Source organism: Dasypus novemcinctus, chromosome 21, assembly GCF_030445035.2.
Source record: "Dasypus novemcinctus isolate mDasNov1 chromosome 21, mDasNov1.1.hap2, whole genome shotgun sequence".
Lineage (NCBI taxonomy): Eukaryota > Metazoa > Chordata > Mammalia > Cingulata > Dasypodidae > Dasypus > Dasypus novemcinctus.
This window is the reverse complement of record NC_080693.1, coordinates 26,293,052-26,306,799: the sequence shown is the minus strand read 5'-3', so window position 1 is coordinate 26,306,799 and position 13,748 is coordinate 26,293,052. Positions and strand designations below refer to the sequence as shown.

General features: G+C 42.3%; 1 protein-coding gene across 3 annotated transcripts; it reads right to left on the bottom strand.

The window, feature by feature from the left end:
• Nucleotides 1-302: 302 nt before the first annotated feature.
• ZFP3 (ZFP3 zinc finger protein) lies at nt 303-13,520 on the bottom strand. 3 transcript variants are annotated; one of them, XM_023584669.3, is made up of 3 exons: nt 13,409-13,520; nt 12,247-12,293; nt 303-5,119 (listed from the first exon to the last, which is right to left on the bottom strand). In XM_023584669.3, exon 3 carries the CDS (start codon nt 5,109-5,111, stop codon nt 3,639-3,641), a length of 1,473 nt encoding a protein of 490 aa, XP_023440437.1. In that variant the 5' UTR covers nt 5,112-5,119; nt 12,247-12,293; nt 13,409-13,520; the 3' UTR covers nt 303-3,638. The 3 variants fall into 3 exon arrangements, 2 of the variants coding, with proteins under 2 accessions (XP_023440437.1, XP_004478588.1); XR_011646801.1 differs by lacking the exon at nt 303-5,119 and adding an exon at nt 10,083-10,214; XM_004478531.5 differs by lacking the exon at nt 12,247-12,293 and having other exon boundaries at nt 13,409-13,514.
• Between the last annotated feature and the right edge of the window lie 228 nt (nt 13,521-13,748).

Genomic DNA, 13,748 nt, shown 5'->3' with positions numbered 1-13,748 from the left:
AACCCTAGACCCTGATTTGAGAAAAACCCTGGTTTAAGGAATTCAGGGAAAGTGTAACAAAGTAGATAACACTTGTCCTGCTATGAAGGATATAGGATCTCACCAAGTAAAGCAGAGCAATGTCATCAGAGGGAAAAATTTATGCAAAATCAGTAACACAGCTAACAGAGCAAAGTGTGCTGGGGTACTGGGGAAGGGTAAATCTGACAGGGTGGGGATGAAAACAGGCATGCAAAATCATTAAGACCACAATGAAATATATTGTAGTTTGGAATAATGAAAATTAGACTGGCACCAAGTCAGTAAAACTGTAAAGAAATACTTTATTTACCCAAAGTATTAGTATACCATTAAAATTAAGTTTAATTAGGGAAGGAAGAAAATGTATATGGGCATAATGCCAAACATTATGAAGGGTATTTCTGGTATATATGGTAGGACTTTGAGATCGTGGGACTTAAAAAAAAAAAAAAGGTCTAAAATTAAAACTCATATATTTTCCTTGATGGAATTCTACTTGCACAAAATTATGCCTATCAGCACAACCATGTTCAGATTTCTGACCCCCAAATAAAATGGAAAGGGAGGCACACAGGAGGAGAAAAAAAAATCTTTGAGATAACTGGCTGAGAAGTGGAAGGGGCAGGGAATGAGGTGGCAGGATGTGTGTGCAGCATATATAACAGGATGGCAATAATCTCATTCACCAGAATTCTTGTGAAAGCCCCACCTCAAGAACATACTCAGGTACAACAGAAGTTGACCACTAAATTGCCTTCTATTGTTCATATAAGAGGATTAACTGTAGGGTGTTAGGTTTAGGTGTATAGTTGAGCTGGGGGGGGGAGGGTGGATATCTGGCAAGAGCAAAGGAGCTGGGGTGGCTGAACCTAAGAGGCGGTGGACAAAGAGAAAAACCTTCAGTGGCAACTTAGTCAAGAAGGGACTGAAAACAAGATGTCTAATAGGATGGATAATGTAACCCCCTTCTCCACCTCTTACACAGCATCTTTAGGAAAGTCCAAATTTCTCAGTGACATGTTTATATGAGTGGATTCTCTGGGGGGAGGGGGGGGCGGGAGCTTGAGAAAGTGCCGAGTTCTCTATCAGGGCTGGCAAAGGATGAATATGTAAATAAAATATGCCAACATAAGAACCAGAAGTTAAAGGATAGGTGACGACAAGGTTTCACATGAGAAAGGTATGGTCTGAGCATAATTCAATTTGAGCTTAAGCAATGAGAAAATGGAATGGAAGAGCATCCTGGGCTTGGATTCACCCTAAAGGAAGAGGTAAGTCAAAGAACTGCCCCTGCTAAGAGTCTGCCAGAGGAAGGGGTACCTAGAAGGACGTGGACCCTGCAATCACTGTTCATTTTACAGCCTTTTCTCCAGCCAAGAGGATGAACCTTGGGGAACACCTATATAAGGGTAGAGCATAAGCTCACTTTATGGACTTGGTGCTCAGTTATGTTTTCAGGTGTTGGGGATTGAATCATGTCCTCCACAAGACATGTCCAAGACTTAATCCCCCGTCCCGCAGGTATAAACTCATTTGTAAATAGGATCTTTGAAGACCCTACTAAGATGAGGCCAAATCAAACCAGGGTGGGTCTTAATCCAATACCCTTATAAGCAGAAAAAATTCATACCCAGTCAGTAGAAGCCAGAGGAAACGGAAGATGGATGGCCATGGAGTTTTAGTTAGCCATCACCAGAACACTACAGACTGGAGAAAACCTTAATTTTGGACTCCTAGCTTCCAAAGCTGTGGGACAACTAATTCCCATGGTTTAAACTAACCAGTCTTGTTATTAGCAGCCCTGGCAAAATAAGTCTAAGGACATGATTAAAATCCAGTATATTCAAATTCATGTAATAATTGGTCATAACTAATTTTTAAAATGTACAAATGATTTCAAATAAGCCACTGAGTCTGCTGATCTGTAACACAGCACAGTGGTTAAAAGCATGGACCAGAGCTGGAGGCTTGGCTGGGGCACTTACTGGCTATGTGGTCACATGGGTAAGCTATTCACGACTCCCCTTCTGCAGATCATTTCTTAAATGAGAGCAAAAGTATCCACATCCCTGATGGTTGCAGAACTCTGTAAATTTACTAAAACTCACTGAACACTTAAGATGGTTGAATTGTACAATATGTAAATCATACCTCAATAAAGCTGTTTTAAAAATTACCCACATCAGAGATGCTGGGAAAATAAAAGACACATAGAACATGGATAAACTGGCACTGTGCGTGGCACACAGTAAACAATAAATATTAGCAATCAGTACTAGCATAATAAAGAGGTTAAAGAACAGAATAGTAAAGATTATAAAGTTAGATTTTTTTTTTTTTTTTTAAAGAAGGAATTACTGGGCTGGTTGACACTTCCAAGACCATTTAGCTCAACTCCCCTCAGTGAACAGATGAGAAAATTAGAGATGAGACAGGGGAAGTGCCTTATTCAAGGTCTACCTCTCAGACGAGCCCCCAGGCCTGCTGAATCCCCATTAAGACAGAAAATCAAGGATGTGTTTCCTCAAGGAGTAACATATAGGAAAACAAAGAAAACTCATGTTTTCATGAGTTTCATGTTGAAGAACAAGAATTCCAAGGCCAAGGCTCAAAGCAACGAAGAGGCTGTCCCATCCTGGCCTATTAGCCAGGGCCCCCAGCAGTGCAGTCCAGGTCAGGAGAGCTCAAGCGCTTTGGCACAGCAAGGCTCTGGTCAGTCAGGTGGACAAGGCTCATCCCTGTGGCCAGGTGCCTAGCGAAGGTGAAGCTGCAGTCCTCTTTGCTATTTCCTGACATGGGATCTGTCAGCAGCAGCAGGAGCTGGGGCCAAAAGTTAATGCAGTTCTTGGGAGTAGTCTGAGTAGCCCTCGAGTGAAGAACAGCTGCTAAAGAACTGCTTCTGCCCATACCAAGTACTCTGGCCTCACCTGTTTTATCCCCTGGCCTTGCCTAATCAGGCCCTCTGTATTTTAAGGACCTTCACCTACACTCCTGTAAAGTGCCTGTCGTCAGGGTACCTTCTTCAGATGAACGAGGGCACCTAGCAGGAGGTGTGCAGTGGCCATACCTCCTGCTTCTGTATTAATGCTGCCATCTTCTAAGGAAACTTGATAGCATGGCTGAAGATTTTTGAGGCTAATAAAGCTTACTAAAATATTCCAATGCTAAAAAGTAGACAGAAGAATGGGATGTGTCTTCTAGGCCATGCATGGCTTTCAGGGGATAATACTCAATTAGCCAACTCTGCCACCCCAAGAAGGTGGTGGAATCATGTGCCTCCATTTTACCTGGGAAATAACAACTTAGGCTAGCATGGTTGGTACAGGCCCCTACTGTTATGTGATCCACTGGGGGAGGAGGAGAAGAGGGAGAAAAAGAGGGAAAGATAAGAGAATTACGGCCTCAAACAGCTTTTATGATTTAAATCAGCACATTGACACTTCTCAAAGACTATTTCATAAAAGTGCCTCATCCTTTTTGACCAACTGTTTAAATCAAAATCAGTGGAAGGACAAAGGAGATTTTGTCAATTCATTTGTTCTCAGAACTTGGGGCAAAGATTTTGAACAAATTCAGAAGTCTGACTAAAGCTTTTCCACAGAAAGCTTTCCTGTAGATCATTCCATACAGTGAACACTTTGATGTCTGAGGAGGTGAGAGCTCCGACTAAAGGTCTTCTGACATTCTTGGCATTCGTAAGGCTTCTCTCCGGTGTGAATTCTCTGGTGTATGATAAGTTGGGAATGCTGGCCAAATGTTTTCTCACACTCATTACACTCATAAGGCTTTTCTCCAATATGAATTTTCTGATGAAGTAGCAGCTCAGAGTTATCCCAAAAGGTTCGGGCACATTCATTACACTGATGGGGTTTCTCCCCAGTATGAATTCTCTGATGGACTATAAGGTGAGAAGTTCGCCGGAAAGCCTTCCCACACTCAAAGCATTCATAGGGTTTCTCTCCAGTATGAATTCTCTCATGTCTAAGAAGTTCTGAGTTCCCCCTGAAGGCCTTCCCACATTCCTTACACACATAGGGCTTCTCACCGGTGTGAATTCTGATATGCCTAATAATCTCTGAGTTCTGACCAAAAGTTTTCCCGCACTCATTACATTCATAGGGTTTGTCCCCTGTATGAATTCTTTGATGCCGGATAAGCTCAGAACTCTGACCAAAGCCTTTCCCACAGTCATTACACAGATATGGTTTCTCTCCAGTATGAATTTTCTGGTGTCTAATAAGGCCCGAGCTATGCTTGAAGGCTTTGCCGCACTCATTGCATTCATGATATCTTTCTTCAGTATGAATTCTCTGATGCTGAATAAGTTGTGAGCTAACCCTAAAGGTTTTTCCACATTCATTACATTCATATGGTTTCTCTCCAGTGTGTATTCTCTGATGTAGAATAAGGGCTGAATTCTGACTGAAGGCTTTACCACATTCTTCACATTTATAGGGTCTCTCTCCAGTATGAATTCTATGATGATGGATAAGATGTGAACTCTGAATGAAGGCCTTTCCACATTCATTACAAGCAAAGGGTTTTTCACCAGCATGAATTCTCAGGTGCCTACGAAGGCTTGAGTTAGTTCCAAATGTCTTTCCACATTCTTTGCATTCAAAGGGTTTCTCTCCACTATGAACTCTCATATGTTGGATAAGATGTGAGTTCTGATTAAAGGCTTTCCCACATTCTTTACATGTATGAGGTTTTTCCCCCACAGAAGTTCTCTGTGTTTTGTTAAGTTCTGGATTTTCTATGAAGCTTTGGCCAGAGGATACAAATGGACTAACTCCCTCAGCTGTAATCTCTCTCTCACTCTCATTATTCTCCTGGTCTATCTCACTTGAGGGTGATTTCTTAAAGATAATCATCTCTGACGCAAAGTCTCTCTCCTGAGGAGACATGTGCTCCATAATCTCTTCCATAGACTCTCTTGAATATTCCTCTAACATGTCTTCTTCACGTGCTGCTCCGAACTCATGACTATGGTAAACCATCTCTGGTAGTTTTTCTAATACTGTTCCATTTGGTTCAGATTCTTCATAAATTTCTTCCTTGGGAATCACCTCCTTGTTCTCAGTCCCCATTTCACAATCTGCAAAGAGAAAGGGGAAGTATGTGATGTGGCTATATCATATTTAAATGAAGTCAACACCTGAGGAAGAAGGAGCTTTTACATGGTTCTGACAGCACTCGAAAATAGCTTAGGTATCTGGTGAGATAATAGGATGTTGTGGAGGGGAAGATATAAGTTTAGGATTATGGGGGACATGCTGAACAAAGAGCAGAAGTTTAGTAGAAATAATCCGAGGAAGAGATTTAAGGAGAAAAACAGGAAATATATGGAACAAGCACTGATAAGTTCCATAAAAACAGCAAGTTGGGTGTGGAACATGAGGTTGGTAAAGAAAACATTTTGGGAAAATGGTGACTGTTGTAATAGATGGGGATATGGAAAAGGTTGGTAGAAGGAGCAAAAATTGGCAAGTTAGTGGGAATAACTTTTGGGTTTATAGAGGAAGTAACCTTAAAATGAATAGCAAGAGGAACTATCTTTACTAGTCCTCACCAACTAGTCTCACTAGTCTTCACCAGCTCTACAGATCATGGGATAGAACATGTAAGGGCTACCAATTCAAAAGGTTACCATCACTTAGCTATAATTAGCACAGAACTACCTACCCTTGGCTCCCAGTAAGATTCTAGCTTTATTTTCCCCAGACGGTTAGTGAATTGTATCAACACCATTTACTGAATAATCTTTTTCCATACTGATTTGAAATGCCACCTAAACTGTGGGCTAAATGTCCATATACATTGGGTCAATTTCTAGACTCCACTCAATTCTACTAATCTGTCTATTCCTTCTCCAGTACCAAATTGCTCAACCTGCAATAAGTTTATTAAAATTTTTAACACTTGCTAGAAAGTTATCTCCCATTAGTCTTTTCAGATATTTCCTATAATTTTTCTTTAATTTTTTTCCTTTTGTTTTCTCCTTATTTCCTATCTATTCTCATATTTTTCCAGATGAATTTTACTGTAATTTTGTAAAATTTCCAAAATTAGCCTGATGTTTTTATACCTATCATGACCTCTGCAACTCTTTTCATTTAGTGTGAATTTTTATTATATTTTCTAACTGGTTATTATTTTATATATAGGGATGCTGTTCTTTTCACATGGAGTATATTAGTGGTACTAATTTTGCAATCAGTTCCTTTATAGAGATAGAATTTTATTTTTAGAATTAGAATTTTCTTATTTTTATAGCTCTTAAAACCTATACATTTTTTAACTTTTAAAAGGCTGTGGCAAACATTTCTAGTTGCCTACTTTAAAATCTGTTCTTCCCCACCTCCTTGGCAACAAAATGATGAATTTGTTTAGTGTGGCAATGAATCTGGCTATAGCAATACTTTCTCCAGCTTTCTTCATAGCTAGATTTTGCCATGTGACAAATTCTGGCCAATAAGACAGTGAGATGCAAGTGGAAGTATGTGGGACTTCTGGGAAATCTCCTGAACAGGTAAGAGGTGGTAGTTAGGGTTCTATCTGCATACCCTAGGGCTGGGGATCAGATCCGAGCTAGAAGTAACCTGGATTCCTGATGACTCCAGAGTGGCAATACTAGCCCTGAAGTGCCTGTCTCCAGACTTCTTACATCTAAAAGAGATAAGCTATTACCTTGCTGAAGCCATTATGTGTTGTTTCAGTTTCCTTGCCTGCTCAAGCAAAGACCACACATTGGGTTGGCTTAACCAATGGGAATTTAGTTAGCCCACAGTTTCGAGGTTAGGAAAAGTCCAAATCAAGGCAACACTTTCTCCCCGAAGACGGTGGCATTCTGGGGCTGGCTGCCGGCGATCCTTGTTCCTTAGCTTTTCTGTCACAGAACAGTGCAGCTGGCGGCCTTTCCCGGCCTCTCCCTTCTCTTCTGGGTTTCATTATGTTCAGCTTCTGACTCCTGCATCTGTGGCTTTCTCTCTCTCTGTCTGAATTCCATTCTGTTTATAAAAGACTACTGTAACAGGATTAACACCCATCTTCATTGGGTTGGGCCAGGCCTTAACTGAAGTAACCTCATCAGAAGGTCCTACTTACAATGGGTTCACACGCACAGGAATGGACTAAGTTTAAGAACATGTTTTTCTGGGGTACATAGCTCCAAACTGGCACATGTGTTTTCCTATTATATGTAGCCAAACTACTAATGATACAATAGCCCCAGGGATTTAGCTGTCCCCATCACAAAAATGGGGTCCAAATGCTGGGAAAATAAGCCTGGCCTCTGTTTAAGTTAAGCAACCTGCAGCTAATACCAAAGTTATCCTTTGCCTATGGCAATGTAGTTGTGCACCACAGCACACCTGAGGAGCGCAACCCTCCCACCAGTAAAAGTGTTCATGGCAGATGGTGATTCTCAAGGGGGTTATCCGACAGACAATGCAGAGTCATGGAAGGGTTTTAAACCAAGGAGTGGAGTGGTCCACAATCAGATTATCACTTCAGGTGAAGGCGCAATGGTGGCTATTCAGTAGTCTGAACTAGAAACTGCAAGCCTGGCCACAGGGAGTCAAGTCGGAAGGCCGAAACAATCATCAAGGCAAGAAATGTGACAAGGGCAACAGTAGTGGGAATGAAGAGAAGGAGACAGACAATGGCAGAGGGAATTAACAACAAGATCAAATGAAGTGGAGAGACACAGTAAGATTAAAACTGGAAATTGTCTACAGGGACAATCAGGTGGCCCCAGATGGCCTCAGTGAGAACAGATTCAGTGGAATGGTAGAAGCAGAAGCCAGATGGCAATGGACTGAATAGTGAATTTGCTGTTCCTTTCAAAAATCTTGGATGAAAAGAGAGAATCAAGACAGATAGTAATGTGAATGCACTACAGCATCAAGGAAGGATTTTATCCAATGGGAGAGATTTGAACAGGTTTCTAAAAGAAGGGCTGGTTTTAGTACAGAGACAGAAGCTGAGAAGAGAGGGGGAAAGATGATATCATTGAGGAAATGAAGACAGGAGGAATTGTAATAAGTAATGAGGGAATGGGGAAGAGGTGATTTGGAGGTGACCTTTGTACTGTCCCTATTCCCAGCCCTGCCTCCAAACATCCACAGAGTGTTGGCCACCAGTGCCTTCCTACCTGAGGCCTCTTTAGTCACTCATCAGTACACTAATGCCCTACTTCTGACACCTGGAAGGAATACTCTTGGAAGCTCTCTGTGCTACCCTCAAAATGGGATGGAATATTTTTCAACTTTTCTCCCTCGATATCTCCTCTAATTTCCTCATGGAGTACGGGATAAAATTGAACTTACCTAGCATCATCAAATCAAAAAGCTAAATTTCCATTTTTCTGTTGAAATTTAGCGATAATATGTATCTATCTAATTGTAAGGATCCATGGTAGAAAATTTAGTATTTTCTTTATTTATGGTACCATTTGCATTGGAAAATACTGTCTTAAATGAGTTTCTAATATCAAGACAAAAACAATTTCCACAAACTGATATGTCAATCCCTACCTACTCTTAACTTGCCACCCCTTCAACTTCCCTTTTCATCCTCATTTCTCCTATAGTTCTTTCTTGTCCCATCACCTTACCCTTCACTAGGTGAGCATTCACAGAACCTGCATGTGCACCTCACCATATGGAAAATCACTTGTCCACAGCAAAACAAGATACAATAGGAGCTTTGGTATTTTTATCTATTCCCCAACTGCAAGGCCTGAGAGAAAGCTCAAATTCAGAGTCGCCCCAACTAAATCTGGCTCCCTTTGACCATTCCTTTACTTTGCTTTCTGCCAGTGACACAATATTAATGTCATTTGTTAAATATTACTTTATAAGTACCTTCTTATATACAAACCAAAGCCAGCTCCATTTGATTCATCCCACACCTTAGACTTTTCCTCATCTCCACTTCTCATTACTTCAAATTCCCAACAACCCACTTTCTTATCTTTCTGTATCTCACTTCTTTTTTAAAATCTTAACTTAGCTTTCTGGAGAGAGCTAAGATAGAGGTGTTGCCTGAGAAGTGGAGGCTGACCACTTTTGGTCCTCAGTTTTGGGGATGACAAGCAGACCTCTACTAGATCACCAAAGTCCAAACAGATTACTCAGCTTTGCAGGTCTAGATTTGTTTTTCAATGCACCCCAGGAGAGCAGGCTCAGGAAGCCTCACTCACAAAATACTCGTGCATAAACCAGAATACCCACCTGCTAATTAACAATGAGAAATAAAATTTCACAAGTACCACACTGCCTGGATGAAAGTCTGCATAGGAAGCCACAAAAAACCCTGAACATTTTTTTGTAGACCTGGAATCAGAGCAGGAAGATCTGTTTAGATCAGTGATTCTTAAATAACGGTTCTTGGCCTGGAACTAGACTAGTGACACATGGATCAGCTGGGAAATTTGTTAAAAATACTAATTTCCAGGACCTACCCACCTCTCAGAATCAGAATTTCTGGGGTTGGGATCAAGGGATCTGTATATTTATTTATTTTTAAAAAAGATTTATTTATTTATTTCTCTCCCCTCTCCCCCCCACCCCGGCTGCCTGTTCTGTGTGTCTATTTGCTGCGTCATCTTCTTTGTCCACTTCTGTTGTTGTCAGCGGCACGGGAATCTGTGTTTCTTTTCTTGAGTCATCTTGCTGTGTCAGCTCTCTGTGTGGGCGGCGCCATTCTTGGGCAGGCTGCACTTTCTTTTATGCTGGGCAGCTCTCCTTACAGGGCGCACTCCTTGTGCATGGGGCTCTCCTACGTGGGGGACACCCCTGAGTGGCAGGGCATTCCTTGTGCACATCAGCACTGTGCATGGGCCAGCTCCACACGGGTCAAGGAGGCCCGGGGTTTGAACCGCGGACCTCCCATGTGGTAGATGGACGCCCTAACCACTGGGCCAAGTCCACTTCCCAGATATGTATATTTAATAAGTGACCAAAGTGATTATGAACTCCAGCAAGGTTTAGAAACCACTGGGTTAGACAGTCTTAGTGACTACAGTTATTCCACTCTTAATCTGGTGCATCCATCTCTAGCACAAAGTCTGGTTTACAAAGCAGATTAATACATGTGTCAGGCACCAGGACTGCAGCTACGTTTTCAGTTCTTGCTGACTTCTTTCTTCATATCTTCCATCTTGATTATTCCTCCTTCACCCAAAATATCTGATAGTAGACAGATAGCATATATAATATAATTGACTAGATTATCCTTTTTCAAGTTAAAAATTACATTTCAATAGGAGGAAATCTGCTTAAACTGAAGTGTTTTTTTAAAAATAATATTTCAGTTATGCTTATCAGACTGACCCTAGTTACTCTGACTGGGCCTGAGTTTGTCCAAACTGCCCGAGTTTACAGCAATCTCTTGTTATAACAATACCACTTAATTCTCTGAACTTAACTGAACCATATGCCAAAATCACTAGTGATCTATAGTTAAAAAAAAAGTTATTAAACAATCTAACAGCTGAAAGCTTGACTGGATCTTCTATCAATCTGTTGAAAGCAAAAATTAGAACTTGAGTTAAAAAAGTCCAAGAATTAGACACTTCCTTAACAAATTGTCCCTTTGTGTGGCACTTCAGTTGTTCTGCCATCCCAAGGTGATGCATCATAGTAAAATTAAGGATGGGTAAGAGGTCTGACTTTCTTTGTAAATAAGGAAATGATCAGCTGTAATAGAGGTGAGAAAAAAGAAACCTGTAGGCCACAGGCCATTTCTCAGGCAGATCAGTCACGGGCAAGGATACTAACTGAAGTCAAGGACCTAGAAATTGACTTCCATACAATAATCCATGTATCCACAGACTTTTTTGGAAAGTATGTGTATACCCCTTTCTCATATTCCTGTTTGAAGACCGCTTCTGGGAAAGGGATGGGCGAGCAAAGCCTCAGAGGCAGGAAGTGCAGGAGGAGAAATAGGAGGAACAGAGAGAAGAGCAGTTTGGCTTCAGTGCAGCACTTGCAAGGTTGGACTAGATAAGGAAGCAGAGAAGGTAAGGGAGGATGCACTGGCATTCTAATGTGGAAAGTATCAATGAGCACTTGCTACGTGCTATGTGCTAAGCAGTGGATTATTATCTTATTTAGCCCTCACAGCCTCTTAATGAGACAAGTGTGCTGAAGAGCATGAGTGTCAGGAAGAACCAGTCAGCATCATCTCCTGACTTTCTCCAGCAGCATTTTTCATGGCCCTAGAGCAGACAGGGAATCTGGGGTAATTTGTGAGATAGACAACTGAGAGCTTGAGGGACCTGAGGATGTTAACCAGGACACAGTTGAGATAACTGAGAGAGGCAAATGAAGTGTGCGTGCATTAGTGTGTGTGCACACGTGTACTAACAGATGGAGATTCCAGAGAGGGCGAAGAACGCTGAGCACACAGGACCAGGGGAAGCTCTCTGGAAATTAGCATGAGGTTACTCTTTTGAATGTTAAACTCGGGAAATTTTATTTAAAAGTTTTATTTCAAAATATCAAAATTTATAATACACCAAAAATAATCTCCCTTGCATCTATTAAAACTTATGGTGAAAGATGATGCAGGTTTGGATTTCAACTTACAAATATGTAATGGGGTACAGAGTTTTTCAAAATTATCTTATAGGGTATTTGAGTAAAATGATATGCAGTGGCCTTGCTCTCTTTGCAGGATATCTGACCTCACTCAAGAGCTCTTACACTAATCCAGTCAAATTAATACCATCCAAGTAACTGGTTCAGAAACAGAGCAGGGACTGGTTCAGAAATAAACATATAACTTCATTTGAGTCAATGATAATCTGGAGAAATTTGATGGGAGCTCCTGGGAATAGTTTCTGCCACCTTCAGAGAGCCACAGGAAGAGCCTTCCTCTGTATATTGTTGCCTAGAACTGCTACTGCATCTCACTACCAGTTTGCGGATGAAAGCAGGTTGAGCTAAGAAAATTGAGGAGAAATAAATCCAGACACTAGATTAAGTCAGTTCTGAAACTGCTGTGTCTTGATTTCCTGTTATGTGAGCTTACATGTTTTTGAGCCAGCTTGAGTTAGCTTCTGTTACTTATTGCCAAAAGCATCCTAATTAATACCCCTATAAAGCCTACCAAACATTCAGTATCTATCACCTCCTCCCCAAAGTCTTCACTAAAATCTGCAGGAAGAAAGTGCTCTCTTGGTCCTCTGAACCAGCGATTCATTAGCCCTTTTCTCACCTCTTTCTTTGTTTTCATGTCACTTCCTGATAATTGCTCCCCAAGGCCTACAAAACAAAAATTTAACATAACTCATAATGCCCTCCTGGTCAGGTCCTGTCTCCCTTCTGCATCTCCTGTCCCACACTCCCCAATGAATGATGGAAGCTGCAGTCACTCTCAGTTTCCTGTAGTTTAAACACCTCCTGTTCTTTAAGCATCTCAGCCTTTGAGAATAGATTATTCCCGCTTTCTGGACTACTATCCCCCACCTTGTGCACTTAACAGACATCTACAAGACAGATCTAGCATGGGTACACCTCCATTTTCCTTCCTAAACCCCACCCTCACAGTTCCTAAGCAGATCCTTCATCCTGTAGGTAACAGTTTATTTTCATGTCTGTTTTCTTCTCTAGATTGTGAGTGAGGATGACTTTCTATTCATTTTGGTATTCCCAGTCCCTAGCATATGTCCAGTACCTGGTAAATGTTTGTTAAATACATTTGTGTAAATGTTTTATCTACATGAGTAGTCTGTGATACCCTTAGGGGCTAAATGGACATTACTTTCATCTTTATAACTAAAGAGCATGTACAGTGTCTGACACATAACTGGTGTCCAATAACTATCTGTTAAAAATAAAAAGTTCTTTTTATCAATCTGGATGATATTTAATCCAAGGCACTGTTAGCTTTCTTTCCTCGTGTCCACCTGGTTCCCACAATCAAGAGGGCTCAATGGACTCTGTGCTCAAACCTGTCTCCTTTGTGTAACTAACCTCATAAACCAATACTCCATCTGCAGCACAAGGCACAAAATGCCACAGGTGTCCCTAAATTTTGACACTGACCCACCATTTCATTCCTACGGTTCATTTGGGGATGGAATGTCTGATAAACTAGTCCCTCATGTCGGGACCTAGTGAGGGGATATCTGTTTCTCGCACCAGCCCGGCTGACAGGCACGGAAACAGAGCTGGCACGGCCCTGGCAGTGTCCAGGCCCCACACCCTCTGTGTGCAGGTGGGGAAATGGTGGTTCGGGGGAACCGTGAAGTCCAAGGTCACACAGCGAGCCTGGGTCAGGAACGGGCCTAAACGCGGGGTTTATGCTCCGCTCGCAGGCCGGAGAATCGGGAGCCCAGCGCCCTCCTCCCCCCAGCCCTGACGGAATGAGGTCTCACCGCAGGCCGCTCCCGCCCCACGCTCACTCCGCTCGGGCTCCCAGCGCTGCTCCGCCCGCTCGCACCGAACCCGCAGCTGTTGTCTCGGTGTCCGGGGCGACGGGCACTAGCCACTTCCGGTACCTGAGCCGCTCTCAGCCAATCAGCGCGCGCCGCACTCCGCTCTGGGAGCAGGTGGTTCGCCGCGCCGACGAGTCCTCAACTTTCCCTGCTTTGCTTTTAGCTGGTTCTGCCTCTAACCTGAGCCCGCCTCTCCTCCGCCTACCAAGTCGCTCTTTCGAATTTCCCTGGGTACGGGGCGTTTCCCACTTCAGTCCCAGGATCACCGAGGAGCTGGGTC